A 16667-nucleotide genomic window follows, 5' to 3' on the forward strand; every position below is an offset into this window, starting at 1 on the left:
GAACGTACTTTGGTGCGAAAAGTGCAAATCAATCCCAGAACAACAGCAAGGACCTTGTGAAGATGCTGAAGGAAACAGGTACTAAGTATCTATATTCACAGTAAAACGAGTCCTATATTGACAAAACCCCGAAAGGCCACTCAGCAAGGAAGAAGCCACTGCTCCAAACCGCCATAAAAAATGCCAGACTACGGTTTGCAGCTGCACATGGGGACAAATATCATACTTTTTTGGAGATATGTCATCTGGTCTGATGAAACAAAAATAGAACTGTTTGGCCATAATGACCATTGTTATGTTTGGAGGAAAAAGAGGGAGGCTTGCAAGCCGAAGAACACCATCCCAACCGTGAAGCACGGGGGTGGCAGCATCATGTTGTGGGCGTGCTTTGCTGCAGGAGGGACTGGTGTACTTCACAAAATAGATGGCATCATGAGGGTGGAAAATTGTGGATATATTGAAGCAACATCTCAAGACATCAGTCAGGAAGTTAAAGCTTGGTCGCAAATGGGTCTTCCAAATGGACAATGATCCCAAGCATACTTCCAAAGTTGTGGCAAAATGGCTTCAAGGACAACAAAGTCAAGGTATTGGAGTAGCCATCACAAAGCCCTGACCTCAATCCCATAGAAAATTTGTGGACATAACTAAAAAAGCGTGTGCGAGCAAGGAGGCCTACAAACCTGACTCAGTTACACCAGCTCTGTCAGGAGGAATGGGCCGAAATTCACCCAACTTATTGTGGGACACTTGTGGAAGGCTACCCGAACGTTTGAGCCCAAGTTAAACAATTTACAGGCAATGCTACCAATACTAATTGAGTGTATGTAAACTTCTGACCCACTGGGAATGTGATGAAATTAATAAAAGCTGAAATAAATCATTCTCACTACTATTATTCTGACATTTCACATTCTTAGAATCAAGTGGTGATCCTAACTGACCTAAAACAGGGAATTTTACTAGGATTAAATGTCAGGAATTGTGAAACTGAGTTTAAATGTATTTGGCTAAGGTGAATGTAAACTTCCGACTTAAACTGTACATACCCAGCGTGCGACAGAGGTGCAGGAGTTGTGACCCGTTGTTGTTGGTTATGTTGTCATAGTGGTGACTAGGGGTGACTAGGGGGCATATGGAGGAAGGAATGCTGTCACCTCCAGTTAGGTGTTTGTCCCCCTGTGTGCTGATGGTGTCAGGTTCTTGTTCAGTTCTGGCATTTAGCTTCCACAGACTAGTACATGTCCCTGGGCCTGGAAATGATTGATTTCCCCCTCCAGGATGGAGAAGCTGTCTTCGTTAAGTATGGGGATTCTAGTGGGGGGATATACTCTTGGTAGCACACATGAGGACATTTTCTCTGTTGAGATAATTTCCTTATTAATTTCTAGCCAGATGTAAAATGTTCCTGTTTTGATTAATTTGATTATTTAATGGAATGAGTTAGGTCTGCTCTATACCAAATTAGCATACCCTCTGAGTCTCTTCCCTGTTTCACACCTGGTAGTTTGGGTGGATGGGACTACCAGCTCTCTGTAACCTAGAGGGCAACCAGTGGGTCCGTCTCCTCTATACCATGTTCTTGTAGGATGACAATGTCTGTATTTCTGATTTCCTTGATGATTGTCTTGGTTTCTGCTCTCCCCCCCCCCCCTCTCCCCATCTTTCTCTCTGTCTGTCTCTCTCTCTCTGTCTCTGCCTCTGTCTCTCTCCCTCCCCCTATCTCTCTCTATCTCTTTCTCTCTCTCGCCCTCTCTTCTTCTCCTGGGGTTAATCCACAGCGAAGCCAAAATAAAAAAGCCTAAACCAGACTTGCATTCCAGACAGATTAAGCCAATTGGAATCCCCTCTTGGACCCTTGCTGCCCTGGGACTGGGGAGGGAGCCGGGGCCAGGACAGGGGGCTGGATACAGTTAGGCCTAGGCTTGTTAGAAGGCAGTTTGACTGGACGAGGGGTGGGGGCAGTAGTTCAGGCTGTGGAAACTAATAACAGAGGCTACAGCTCATGGAAGGCGGCAGGGCAGGCAGAGGGCCATGTGAGGTGGTGGGGGTAAGGGGTTAGTGACAGGAGACAGGGTGGTTTCGTCCAAAATGCCTCCCTATTCCCTATTGAGTGCACTGCATTTGACCAGAGACCCTTGCACACTTTATAGATGCTTTACCCATTACATTTTTGGGAGCATGTATAGAATATGTCTATGGGTCCTAGGGAACAGAGTCCTAGGGAACAGGATCCTACGGAGCAGCATCCTATGGAACAGGGTGCTGGGTCCTAGGGAACAGTGTCTTTGGGAGTAGGGTCCCAGGGAGCAGGGTCCTAGGAAACAGGGTCCTAGGGAACAGGGTGCTAGGGAGCAGGGTCCTAGGGAATAGGAAGTAGGGAGCAGGGTCCTAGGGAACAGTGTCTTTGGGAGTAGGGTCCTAGGGAACAGGGTCCTAGGGAACAGGGTCCTAGGGAACAGGGTCCTAGGGAGCAGGGTCCTAGGGAGCAGGGTCCTAGGGAGCAGGGTCCTAGGGAACAGGGTCCTAGGGAGCAGGGTCCTAGGGAGGAGGGTCCTACAGAGCAGGGTCCTAGGGAACAGGGTGCTAGGGAGCAGGGTGTAGGGAACAGGGTTCTAGGGAGCAGGGTCCTAGGGAACAGGGTCCTAGGGAACAGGGTCCTAGGAACAGGGTCCTAGGGAACAGGGTCCTAGGGAGAAGGGTCATAGGGAAAAGGGAGCTGGATCCTGGGGAACATAGTCCTAGGAAGCAGGGTCCTAGGTAGCAGGGTCCTAGGGAACAGGGTCCTATGGAACAGGGTCCTGGGGAGCAGGGTCCTAGGGAGCAGGGTCCTAGGGAGCAGGGTCCTAGGGAACAGGGTCTTAGGGAGCAGGGTCCTAGTGAACAGGGTCCTAGGGAACATGGCCCTGGGGAACAGGGTCCTAGGGAGCAGGGTCCTAGGGAACAGGGTCCTAGGGAACAGGGAGCAGGGTCCTAGGGAACAGGGTCCTGGGGAACAGGGTCCTAGGAACAGTGCCTTGTTCAGGGGCAGAACGACAGATTTTGTCAGCTCTGGGATTCAATCTAGAAACCTTTGGTTTACTAGTCCAACGCTCTAACCACTAGGCTACCTGCCGCCCCAGTTCAGTTCAGTGACTGTCTAACACATACACTGTGTATCCTAGCTGTGTTTTCTGAGATTAGGAGGTAGAAACATATGATTCATTTGGGGAGGAGAGGAGCGGCAGGGTGACCTAGAGAGAGTAGGAGGAGAGGGTTCACATCATCAACAACAACATCGGACAGCAATGACTCAAAATAGTCTGCTAGTTTGATGCTGCCTGATCACCACAGACAAACTATTGACGGATTGATCCAGAACTTCTGTAAATGAACTCAGGCCAACAGTGTTATCCTGTTCACCAGCAGTGGATCTGCTATACTGTGAAACAGTAAACTGTAAATATAAACTCACAACAACATGGTCTCTCTCCTCTCCTCTCCTCTCCTCTCCTCTCCTCTCCTCTCCTCTCCTCTCCTCTCCTCTCCTCTCCTCTCCTCTCCTCTCCTCTCCTCTCCTCTCCTCTCCTCTCCTCTTCTGCAGAGATCGTCGACGGCAACGCTAAAATGACCCTGGGAATGATCTGGACCATAATCCTTCGCTTCGCCATCCAGGACATCTCTGTGGAAGGTACCAGGATGTCGATGTCTTTCTCGGGTCGGCTGAAGGGACTCTGTCGATGGCAACGATTACCGACATTCTTCCTACTAGTGTTTCGATCTAATTAAAACAAATCTTCCTTTATAATGGAGACCTGACATGTTTGAGATGTTTCAGAGATGTTTGAGATGTTCCAGAGATGTTTCAGAGATGCTTGAGATGTTTCAGAGATGTTTGAGGTGTTTCAGAGATGTTTCAGATGTTTCAGAGGTGACACATGACTACCACTCTGATTTGAAAACCACAATGTGATTCATTCAGACTGGTTAAATGTGATTAGTTCAAACGGGTTAAATAGAGACAGTCCAGGTTAAAATGAGTCTTAAATGGCACCCCTATTCCCTATGTAGTGCACTACTTTAGACAAGGGCCCCTTGGGAATAGTGTGCCATTTAAGACAATGACACATTGTTATTATTTATGTTTAAGTTTATTTAACTAGGCGTGTCAGTTAAAAGAACACATTTTTATTTTACAATTTTTATTTTACCTTTATTTAACTAGGCAAGTCAGTTAAGAACAAATTCTTATTTTCAATGACGGCCTAGGAACAGTGGGTTAACTGCCTGTTCAGGGACAGAACGACAGATTTTGTACCTTGTCAGCTCGGGGATTTGAACTTGCAACCTTTCGGTTACTAGTCCAACGCTCTAACCACTAGGCTACCCTGCCGCCCTAACCCGGACGAAGCCGTGCCAATTGTGCGCCGCCCTATGGGACTCCCCAACACCGCTGGTTGTGATACAGCCCGGGAATCAAACCAGGGTCTGTAGTGACGCCGAACCCGAACTAACTAACTTCTTGTTGATTTGTTTTCACCCACAGAAACATCAGCTAAAGAGGGTCTTCTTCTGTGGTGCCAGAGAAAGACTGCTCCTTACAAGAACGTCAACATTCAGAACTTTCACATTAGGTAATATAAAGGAATCTGGGTCCCATTTTACATTTACGTTGTAGTCGACGCTCTTCCCGAGAGCAACTGACAAGAGCTATTAGGGTGAAGTGCCTTTGCTCAAGGGCGCATCGGCAGACGTTTCACCTAGTCGGTTTGGGGATTCTAACCAGCGAACTTTCCGGGTTACTGGCCCAACGCTCTTAGCCACTAGGCTACCTGCAGCCCCTATGGAAAGGGAGAGGGGGGTACCTAGTCATATGGCATTCTATTCCCTATAGTACACCCTATAGTACACTATAGTACACCACCCTATAGTACACCACCCTATAGTACACTACCCTATAGTACACCACCCTATAGTACACTATATAGTACACCACCCTATAGTACACTATAGTACACCACCCTATTATACACTATATAGTACACCACCCTATAGTACACTACCCTATAGTACACCACCCTATAGTACACTATATAGTACACCACCCTATAGTACACTCTACAGTACACTATAGTACACCACCCTATAGTACACCACCCTATAGTACACCACCCTATAGTACACTATATAGTACACCACCCTATAGTACACCACCCTATAGTACACCACCCTATAGTACACTATAGTACACCACCCTATAGTACACTATATAGCACACCACCCTATAGTACACCCTATAGTACACCACCATATAGTACACTATAGTACACCACCCAATAGTACACTATATAGTACACCACCCTATAGTACACCACCCTATAGTACACCACCCTATAGTACACTATAGTACACCACCCTATAGTACACTATATAGTACACCACCCTATAGTACACCACCCTATAGTACACTATAGTACACCACCCTATAGTACACCACCCTATAGTACACCACCCTATAGTACACCACCCTATAGTACACCACCCTATAGTACACTATATAGTACACCACCCTATAGTACACCCTATAGTACACCACCATATAGTACACCACCCTATAGTACACCTCCCTATAGTACACCACCCTATAGTACACCACCATATAGTACACCACCCTATAGTACACCACCCTATAGTACACCACCCTATAGTACATCACCCTATAGTACATCACCCTATAGTACACCACCCTATAGTACACCACCCTATAGTACACTATATAGTACACCACCCTATAGTACACTATATAGTACACCACCCTATAGTACACTATAGTACACCACCCTATAGTACACTATAGTACACCACCCTATAGTACACTATATAGTACACCACCCTATAGTACACCCTATAGTACACCACCCTATAGTACACCACCCTATAGTACACCACCCTATAGAACACCACCCTATAGTACATCCCCCTATAGTACATCACCCTATAGTACACCACCCTATAGTACACCACCCTATAGAACACCACCCTATAGTACACCACCCTATAGTACATCACCCTATAGTACACCACCCTATAGTACACCACCCTATAGTACACTATATAGTACACCACCCTATAGTACACCCCCTATAGTACACCCCCCTATAGTACACCACCCTATAGTACACCACCCTATAGTACCCCACCCTATAGTACATCCCCCTATAGTACACCACCCTATAGTACACCACCCTATAGTACACCCCCCTATAGTACACCATCCTATAATACATCCCCCTATAGTACACCCCCCTATAGTACATCCCCCTATAGTACACCACCCTATAGTACACCCCCTATAGTACACCCCCCTATAGTACACCACCCTATAGTACACCACCCTATAGTACACCACCCTATAGTACACCACCCTATAGTACACCACCCTATAGTACACCACCCTATAGTACATCCCCCTATAGTACACCACCCTATAGTACACCACCCTATAGTACACCACCCTATAGTACACCACCCTATAGTACACCCCCCTATAGTACACCACCCTATAGTACATCCCCCTATAGTACACCCCCCTATAGTACACCACCCTATAGTACACCCCCCTATAGTACACCACCCTATAGTACACCACCCTATAGTACATCCCCCTATAGTACACCACTCTATAGTACGTCCCCATATAGTACACCACCCTATAGTACATCCCCCTATAGTACACCACCCTATAGTACACCACCCTATAGTACACCACCCTATAGTATACCACCCTATAGTACATCCCCCTATAGTACACCACCCTATAGTACACCACCCTATAGTACACCACCCTATAGTACACCATCCTATAATACATCCCCCTATAGTGCACCCTATAGTACAGACCCAGTGTGTCAACAGTAGTGCATGACATAGGGAATAGGATGGTGATGGTAACAGAAAACTGAGAGAGTTTACAGCCAATATACCAAGCTTGCGTCCCAAATGGCACCCTATTCCATATGTAGTGCACTTATTATTTTTTTAATTTTTTTATTCGGAGCAGAGTCAGGCCACAGCAGAGTCAGGCCACAGCAGAGTCAGGCCACAGCAGAGTCAGGCCTCGGAGCAGAGTCAGTCCACAGCAGAGTCAGGCCTCGGAGCAGAGTCAGGCCTCGGAGCAGAGTCAGGCCACAGCAGAGTCAGGCCTCGGAGCAGACTCAGGCCACAGCAGAGTCAGGCCTCGGAGTAGAGTCAGGCCTCGGAGCAGAGTCAGGCCTCGGAGCAGAGTCAGGCCTCGGAGCAGAGTCAGGCCTCGGAGCAGAGTCAGGCCACAGCGGAGTCAGGCCACAGCGGAGTCAGGCCACAGCGGAGTCAGGCCACAGCGGAGTCAGGCCACAGCAGAGTCAGGCCACAGCAGAGTCAGGCCACAACAGGGTCAGGCCACAGCAGGGTCAGGCCACAGCAGGGTCAGGCCACAGCAGAGTCAGGCCACAGCAGAGTCAGGCCACAGCAGAGTCACGCCACAGCAGAGTCAGGCCACAGCAGAGTCAGACAGGGCTATTCTGCCACTGTGTACTCTCTGTTTAGGGTCAGTCACAGTGGTCAGGTATTCTGCCCCTGTGTACTCTCTGTTTAGGGTCAGTCACAGTGGTCAGGTATTCTGCCACTGTGTACTCTCTGTTTAGGGTCAGTCACAGTGGTCAGGTATTCTGCTGCTGTGTACTCTCTGTTTAGGGTCAGTCACAGTGGTCAGGTATTCTGCTGCTGTGTACTCTCTGTTTAGGGTCAGTCACAGTGGTCAGGTATTCTGCCACTGTGTACTCTCTGTTTAGGGTCAGTCACAGTGGTCAGGTATTCTGCTGCTGTGTACTCTCTGTTTAGGGTCAGTCACAGTGGTCAGGTATTCTGCCACTGTGTACTCTCTGTTTAGGGTCAGTCACAGTGGTCAGGTATTCTGCCACTGTGTACTCTCTGTTTAGGGTCAGTCACAGTGGTCAGGTATTCTGCCACTGTGTACTCTCTGTTTAGGGTCAGTCACAGTGGTCAGGTATTCTGCCACTGTGTACTCTCTGTTTAGGGTCAGTCACAGAGGTCAGGTATTCTGCCACTGTGTACTCTCTGTTTAGGGTCAGTCACAGTGGTCAGGTATTCTGCCGCTGTGTACTCTCTGTTTAGGGTCAGTCACAGAGGTCAGGTATTCTGCCACTGTGTACTCTCTGTTTAGGGTCAGTCACAGTGGTCAGGTATTCTGCTGCTGTGTACTCTCTGTTTAGGGTCAGTCACAGTGGTCAGGTATTCTGCCACTGTGTACTCTCTGTTTAGGGTCAGTCACAGTGGTCAGGTATTCTGCTGCTGTGTACTCTCTGTTTAGGGTCAGTCACAGTGGTCAGGTATTCTGCCACTGTGTACTCTCTGTTTAGGGTCAGTCACAGTGGTCAGGTATTCTGCCACTGTGTTCTCTCTGTTTAGGGTCAGTCACAGAGGTCAGGTATTCTGCCACTGTGTACTCTCTGTTTAGGGTCAGTCACAGTGGTCAGGTATTCTGCCGCTGTGTACTCTCTGTTTAGGGTCAGTCACAGAGGTCAGGTATTCTGCCGCTGTGTTCTCTCTGTTTAGGGTCAGTCACAGTGGTCAGGTATTCTGCCACTGTGTACTCTCTGTTTAGGGTCAGTCACAGTGGTCAGGTATTCTGCTGCTGTGTACTCTCTGTTTAGGGTCAGTCACAGTGGTCAGGTATTCTGCCACTGTGTACTCTCTGTTTAGGGTCAGTCACAGTGGTCAGGTATTCTGCCACTGTGTACTCTCTGTTTAGGGTCAGTCACAGTGGTCAGGTATTCTGCCACTGTGTACTCTCTGTTTAGGGTCAGTCACAGTGGTCAGGTATTCTGCCACTGTGTACTCTCTGTTTAGGGTCAGTCACAGTGGTCAGGTATTCTGCCACTGTGTACTCTCTGTTTAGGGTCAGTCACAGTGGTCAGGTATTCTGCCACTGTGTACTCTCTGTTTAGGGTCAGTCACAGAGGTCAGGTATTCTGCCACTGTGTACTCTCTGTTTAGGGTCAGTCACAGTGGTCAGGTATTCTGCTGCTGTGTACTCTCTGTTTAGGGTCAGTCACAGTGGTCAGGTATTCTGCCACTGTGTACTCTCTGTTTAGGGTCAGTCACAGTGGTCAGGTATTCTGCCACTGTGTTCTCTCTGTTTAGGGTCAGTCACAGAGGTCAGGTATTCTGCCACTGTGTACTCTCTGTTTAGGGTCAGTCACAGTGGTCAGGTATTCTGCCACTGTGTACTCTCTGTTTAGGGTCAGTCACAGTGGTCAGGTATACTGCCACTGTGTACTCTCTGTTTAGGGTCAGTCACAGTGGTCAGGTATTCTGCCACTGTGTACTCTCTGTTTAGGGTCAGTCACAGTGGTCAGGTATTCTGCTGCTGTGTACTCTCTGTTTAGGGTCAGTCACAGTGGTCAGGTATTCTGCCACTGTGTACTCTCTGTTTAGGGTCAGTCACAGTGGTCAGGTATTCTGCCACTGTGTACTCTCTGTTTAGGGTCAGTCACAGTGGTCAGGTATTCTGCCACTGTGTACTCTCTGTTTAGGGTCAGTCACAGTGGTCAGGTATTCTGCCACTGTGTACTCTCTGTTTAGGGTCAGTCACAGTGGTCAGGTATTCTGCCACTGTGTACTCTCTGTTTAGGGTCAAATATCATTCTAGTTTGCTTTTGTTTTTGTGTTAATTCTTTCCAATGTTTCATGTAATTATCTTTTTGTTTTCTCATGATTTGGTTGGGTCTAATTGTGCTGCTGTCCTGGGGCTCTGTTTGTGTTTGTGAACAGAGTCCCAGGACCAGCTGGCTGAGGGGATTTGTTTCCAGGTTCACCTGTCTGTAAGTGAGGGTTTGAGAATCGCTTCTTTTTAGGTGGTTTTAGATAGAATTGAATTGCTCTTTTATGGATTTTGACAGCGGAAATCGCCCTAATTCTGCTCTGCATGCATTTTGGTGTTTTATGTTATATACTGAGGATATTTTTGCAGAATTCTGCATGCAGAGTCTCAATTTGATGTTTGTCCCATTTTGTGAATTCTTGGTTGGTGAGCCGGACCCCAGACCTCACAACCATAAAGGGCAATGGGGTCTATAACTGATTCAAGTATTTTTTTTGCCAGATCCTAATTGGTATGTTAAATTTTATGTTCCTTTTGATGGCATAGAAGGCCATTCTTGCCTTGTCTCTCAGATCGTTCACAGCTTTGTGGAAGTTACCTGTGGCGCTGATGTTTAAGGTCGACCTTGGCCGATTAATTAGGGGCGATTTCAAGTTTTCACAACAATCGGTAATCTGCCTATTTCGGATGCCGATTACATTGCAATCCATGAGGAAACTGGCAGGCTGCAATCCATGAGGAAACTGGCAGGCTGTAATCCATGAGGAAACTGGTAGGCTGCAATCCATGAGGAAACTGGTAGGCTGTAATCCATGATGAAACTACATGGTAGCTGCAATCCACGAGGAAACTACATGGTAGCTGCAATCCACGAGGAAACTGGCTGTTAATTTAATTAATTTATCATCGAATCACAGCCTACTTCAACTTTGCCAAACGGGTGATGATTTACAAAAGGGCATTAATTGTACCTAACCATAAACATCAATGCCTTTCTTAAAATCAATACACAGAAGTAAAATTTTTTTAGACCTGCCTATTTACTTAAAATAAATCCAGGTCAGCAGGCAATATTAACCAGGTGAAATTGTGTCATTTATCTTGTGTTCATTGCACGCAGAGTCAGGGTATATGCAACAGTTTGGTACGCCTGGCTCGTTGCGAACTGTGTTTCTTCCTAACAAAGACCGTCATTATTTTGCCAGGAATTTACATAATTTATGACATAACATAACATTGAAGGTTGTGCAATGTAACAGCAATATTTAGACAGGGATGCCACCCGTTAGATAAAATACCCAACGGTTCCGTATTTCACTGAAAGAATAAACGTTTTGTTTTCGAAATGATCGTTTCCGGATTTGACCATATTAATGACCTAAGGCTCGTATTTCTGTGTGTTATTATGTTATAATTAAGTCTATGATTTGATAGAGCAGTCTGACTGAGTGGTGGTAGGCAGCAGCAGGCTCGTAAGCATTCATTCAAACAGCGGATTTACTGTCAGGGAAGTTACCTGTGGCGCTGATGTTTAGGCCAAGGTATGTATAGTTTTTTGTGTGCTCTAGGGCAACAGTGTCTAGATGGAATTTGTATTTGTGGTCCTGGTGACTGGACCTTTTTTGTAACACCATTATTTTGGTCTTACTGAGATTTACTGTCAGTGCCAAAGGTCTGGCAGAATCTGTGCAGAAGATCTAGGTGCTGCTGTAGGCCCTCCTTGGTTGGTGACAGAAGCACCAGATCGTCAGCAAACAGTAGACATTTGACTTCAGATTCTAGTAGGGTGAGGCCGGGTGCTGCAGACTGTTCTAGTTCCCTCGCAAATGTGTTGATAGATACAGTACCAGTCAAAAGGTTGGACACACTTACTAATTCCAGAGTTTTTCTTTAGTTTTACTATTTTCTACATTGTAGAATAATATTGAAGACATCAAAACTATGAAATAACACATATGGAATCATGTAGTAACCTAACAAGTGTTAAACACATCAAAATATATTTGATATTTTATATTCTTCAAAGTAGCCACCCTTTACCTTGATGACAGCTTTGCACACTTTGTTTTCACTGAGGAAATGTACGAGTCTGCTGTTAATGATAATGCAGAGGATTTTCCCAAGGCTGCTGTCGACGCATATTCCACCGGTAGTTATTGGGGTCAAATTTGTCTCCACTTTTGTGGATTGGAGTGATCAGTCCTTGGTTTTTTATTTATTTTTATTTTACCTTTATTTAACCAGGTAGGCAAGTTGAGAACAAGTTCTCATTTACAATTGCGACCTGGCCAAGATACAGCAAAGCAGTTCGACAGATAAAACGACACAGAGTTACACATGGAGTAAAAACAAACATACAGTCAATAATGCAGTATAAACAAGTCTATATACAATGTGAGCAAATGAGGTGAGAAGGGAGGTAAAGGCAAAAAAGGCCATGATGGCAAAGTAAGTACAATATAGCAAGTAAAATACTGGAATGGTAGTTTTGCAATGGAAGAATGTGCAAAGTAGAAATAAAAAATAATGGGGTGCAAAGCAGCAAAATAAATAAATAAATAAAAATTAAATACAGTTGGGAAAGAGGTAGTTGTTTGGGCTAAATTATAGGTGGGCTATGTACAGGTGCAGTAATCTGTGAGCTGCTCTGACAGTTGGTGCTTAAAGCTAGTGAGGGAGATAAGTGTTTCCAGTTTCAGAGATTTTTGTAGTTCGTTCCAGTCATTGGCAGCAGAGAACTGGAAGGAGAGGCGGCCAAAGAAAGAATTGGTTTTGGGGGTGACTAGAGAGATATACCTGCTGGAGCGTGTGCTACAGGTGGGAGATGCTATGGTGACCAGCGAGCTGAGATAAGGGGGGACTTTACCTAGCAGGGTCTTGTAGATGACATGGAGCCAGTGGGTTTGGCGACGAGTATGAAGCGAGGGCCAGCCAACGAGAGCGTACAGGTCGCAATGGTGGGTAGTATATGGGGCTTTGGTGATAAAACGGATTGCACTGTGATAGACTGCATCCAATTTGTTGAGTAGGGTATTGGAGGCTATTTTGTAAATGACATCGCCAAAGTCGAGGATTGGTAGGATGGTCAGTTTTACAAGGGTATGTTTGGCAGCATGAGTGAAGGATGCTTTGTTGCGAAATAGGAAGCCAATTCTAGATTTAACTTTGGATTGGAGATGTTTGATATGGGTCTGGAAGGAGAGTTTACAGTCTAACCAGACACCTAAGTATTTGTAGTTGTCCACGTATTCTAAGTCAGAGCCGTCCAGAGTAGTGATGTTGGACAGGCGGGTAGGTGCAGGTAGCGATCGGTTGAAGAGCATGCATTTAGTTTTACTTGTATTTAAGAGCAATTGGAGGCCACGGAAGGAGAGTTGTATGGCATTGAAGCTTGCCTGGAGGGTTGTTAACACAGTGTCCAAAGAAGGGCCGGAAGTATACAGAATGGTGTCGTCTGCGTAGAGGTGGATCAGGGACTCACCAGCAGCAAGAGCGACCTCATTGATGTATACAGAGAAGAGAGTCGGTCCAAGAATTGAACCCTGTGGCACCCCCATAGAGACTGCCAGAGGTCCGGACAGCAGACCCTCCGATTTGACACACTGAACTCTATCAGAGAAGTAGTTGGTGAACCAGGCGAGGCAATCATTTGAGAAACCAAGGCTGTCGAGTCTGCCGATGAGGATATGGTGATTGACAGAGTCGAAAGCCTTGGCCAGATCAATGAATACGGCTGCACAGTAATGTTTCTTATCGATGGCGGTTAAGATATCGTTTAGGACCTTGAGCGTGGCTGAGGTGCACCCATGACCAGCTCTGAAACCGGATTGCATAGCAGAGAAGGTATGGTGAGATTCGAAATGGTCGGTAATCTGTTTGTTGACTTGGCTTTCGAAGACCTTAGAAAGGCACGGTAGGATAGATATAGGTCTGTAGCAGTTTGGGTCAAGAGTGTCCCCCCCTTTGAATAGGGGGATGACCGCAGCTGCTTTCCAATCTTTGGGAATCTCAGACGACACGAAAGAGAGGTTGAACAGGCTAGTAATAGGGGTGGCAACAATTTCAGCAGATAATTTTAGAAAGAAAGGGTCCAGATTGTCTAGCCCGGCTGATTTGTAGGGGTCCAGATTTTGCAGCTCTTTCAGAACATCAGCTGAATGGATTTGGGAGAAGGAGAAATGGGGAAGGCTTGGGCGAGTTGCTGTTGGGGGTGCAGTGCTGTTGTCCGGGGTAGGAGTAGCCAGGTGGAAAGCATGGCCAGCCGTAGAAAAATGCTTATTGAAATTCTCAATTATGGTGGATTTATCAGTGGTGACAGTGTTTCCTATCTTCAGTGCAGTGGGCAGCTGGGAGGAGGTGTTCTTATTCTCCATGGACTTTACAGTGTCCCAGAACTTTTTTGAGTTAGTGTTGCAGGAAGCAAATTTCTGCTTGAAAAAGCTAGCCTTGGCTTTTCTAACTGCCCGTGTATAATGATTTCTAGCTTCCCTGAACAGCTGCATATCACGGGGGCTGTTCGATGCTAATGCAGAACGCCATAGGATGTTTTTGTGTTGGTTAAGGGCAGTCAGGTCTGGGGAGAACCAAGGGCTATATCTGTTCCTGGTTCTAAATTTCTTAAATGGGGCATGTTTATTTAAGATGGTTAGGAAGGCATTTAAAAAAAAATATCCAGGCATCCTCTACTGACGGGATGAGATCAATATCCTTCCAGGATACCCCGGCCAGGTCGATTAGAAAGGCCTGCTCGCAGAAGTGTTTCAGGGAGCGTTTTACAGTGATGAGTGGAGGTCGTTTGACCGCTGACCCATTACGGATGCAGGCAATGAGGCAGTGATCGCTGAGATCTTGGTTGAAGACAGCAGAGGTGTATTTAGAGGGGAAGTTGGTTAGGATGATATCTATGAGGGTGCCCGTGTTTAAGGTTTTGGGGAGGTACCTGGTAGGTTCATTGATTATTTGTGTGAGATTGAGGGCATCAAGTTTAGATTGTAGGATGGCTGGGGTGTTAAGCATGTTCCAGTTTAGGTCGCCTAGCAGCACGAACTCTGAAGATAGATGGGGGGCAATCAGTTCACATATGGTGTCCAGAGCACAGCTGGGGGCAGAGGGTGGTCTATAGCAGGCGGCAACGGTGAGAGACTTGTTTTTAGAGAGGTGGATTTTTAAAAGTAGAAGTTCAAATTGTTTGGGTACAGACCTGGATAGTAGGACAGAACTCTGCAGGCTATCTTTGCAGTAGATTGCAACACCGCCCCCTTTGGCAGTTCTATCTTGTCTGAAAATGTTGTAGTTTGGAATTAAAATGTCTGAGTTTTTGGTGGTCTTCCTAAGCCAGGATTCAGACACAGCTAGAACATCCGGGTTGGCAGAGTGTGCTAAAGCAGTGAATAGAACAAACTTAGGGAGGAGGCTTCTAATGTTAACATGCATGAAACCAAGGCTATTACGGTTACAGAAGTCGTCAAAAGAGAGCGCCTGGGGAATAGGAGTGGAGCTAGGCACTGCAGGGCCTGGATTCACCTCTACATCGCCAGAGGAACATAGGAGGAGTAGAATAAGGGTACGGCTAAAAGCTATGAGAATTGGTCGTCTAGAACGTCTGGAACATAGAGTAAAAGGAGGTTTCTGGGGGCGATAAAATAGCATCAAGGTATAATGTACAGACAAATGTATGGTAGGATGTGAATACAGTGGAGGTAAACCTAGGTATTGAGTGATGAAGAGAGAGATATTGTCTCTAGAAACATCGTTGAAACCAGGAGATGTCATTGCATGTGTGGGTGGTGGAACTAATAGGTTGGATAAGGTATAGTGAGCAGGACTAGAGGCTCTACAGTGAAATAAGCCAATAAACACTAACCAGAACAGAAATGGACAAGACATATTGACATTAAGGAGAGGCATGCTTAGTCGAGTGATCAAAAGGGTCCGGTGAGTGGAGAGGTTGGTTGGTGATTTAGACAGCTAGCCAGGGCATCGGTAGCAAGCTAGCATAGGATGGAGGTCTGTTGTTAGCCACCTCCTGCGCTCCGTCAGTAGATTAGTGGGGTTCCGTGTGGTAGAGGGGATCAATCCAAATCACACAACAACAACAAAAATAAAAACAATAGATATAGTTATAGAGGCCCAAGAAGAAAACATAATAATAATAATAAAAAATAATTAAAAAAAAAAAAAAAAATAATAATAATAATAATTGTCCAATTGTCTATTCAGATAGCAGCCGGTAAGACAGCTAACGGTTAGCAGGCCGCAGATGGGCGTTCAGGTAACGTCGCGACGGAGGAGCCAGCCGAATAACTCCTTCGGGTAGATAACGTCGGCAGTCCAGTTGTGAAGGCCCGGTGGGGCTCCGCGAAGGCAGCAAAACGGGTCCGGATAGGCGACCGCAGCCCAGGTGCGATTGATGGAACTCAGGAGTGATTGACGGAGCCCGCTAGCTCCGGAACAATTGATGTTTGCTCCGGAATCGACGAAGGCCGACAGTCACACGGATAGCAGCTAGCTAGCTGTGAGATCCGGGCATGAATGTCCAGAGAGCAGTCGAAATCCAGGGACATGGAGAGAAAAATTGGTCCGGTATGCTCCGCTCCGAGCCGCGCTGCGCCGTACAGAACTGGCGATAGACTTTCGAGCCAAAGGATAGCCGATGACCACAAACCGTGGTTAGCTGAACACCAACGACTTGCCAGTAAAGGAGCCAACTAGCTTCTGAACTAGCTTCTGGATTAGCTTCTGGCTAGTTTCAGGCCAGCCTCCTGGAGTTTCTGGCTAGCTTCTTGGAGGATTACAGATCTGAGGTAAATAATACTTTTTTATAAATATACATTGGTGAGGCGGGTTGCAGGAGAGTGTTTTGAAGATGAGTTGATGGAAAATAAAAATAAAATGTATGTGAAAAAGTTGTAAATATATATATATACAGGACACGACAAGACGAGGACAAAAGACGTCTGAACTGCTATGCCACCTCAGAGCATACCAAATATTCCAAATATGTTCCAAATATTGGGGAAGATGCCAG

The 16667-nt window shown here is 46.3% G+C and overlaps 1 protein-coding gene across 5 annotated transcripts in view; it reads left to right on the plus strand.

Annotated features, from left to right (window-relative positions):
• LOC109885917 (alpha-actinin-1) overlaps nucleotides 1-16667 on the plus strand; it is a 154520-nt gene that overhangs the window by 79443 nt on the left and 58410 nt on the right. For 2 of the 5 annotated variants that reach the window (XM_031829325.1, XM_031829326.1), the window contains exons 1-2: nucleotides 3540-3670; nucleotides 4526-4613. The exons of the other annotated variants lie outside the window; for them this stretch is intronic. In XM_031829325.1, the coding sequence (XP_031685185.1) occupies nucleotides 3607-3670; nucleotides 4526-4613 (152 nt within the window). In that variant the 5' untranslated portion in view covers nucleotides 3540-3606. Of the gene's footprint in view, nucleotides 1-3539; nucleotides 3671-4525; nucleotides 4614-16667 lie in introns of those variants that run through there. 5 annotated transcript variants of the gene reach the window in all.

Source organism: Oncorhynchus kisutch, linkage group LG7 (genome assembly GCF_002021735.2).
Source record: "Oncorhynchus kisutch isolate 150728-3 linkage group LG7, Okis_V2, whole genome shotgun sequence".
In the NCBI taxonomy this organism is placed as follows: domain Eukaryota; kingdom Metazoa; phylum Chordata; class Actinopteri; order Salmoniformes; family Salmonidae; genus Oncorhynchus; species Oncorhynchus kisutch.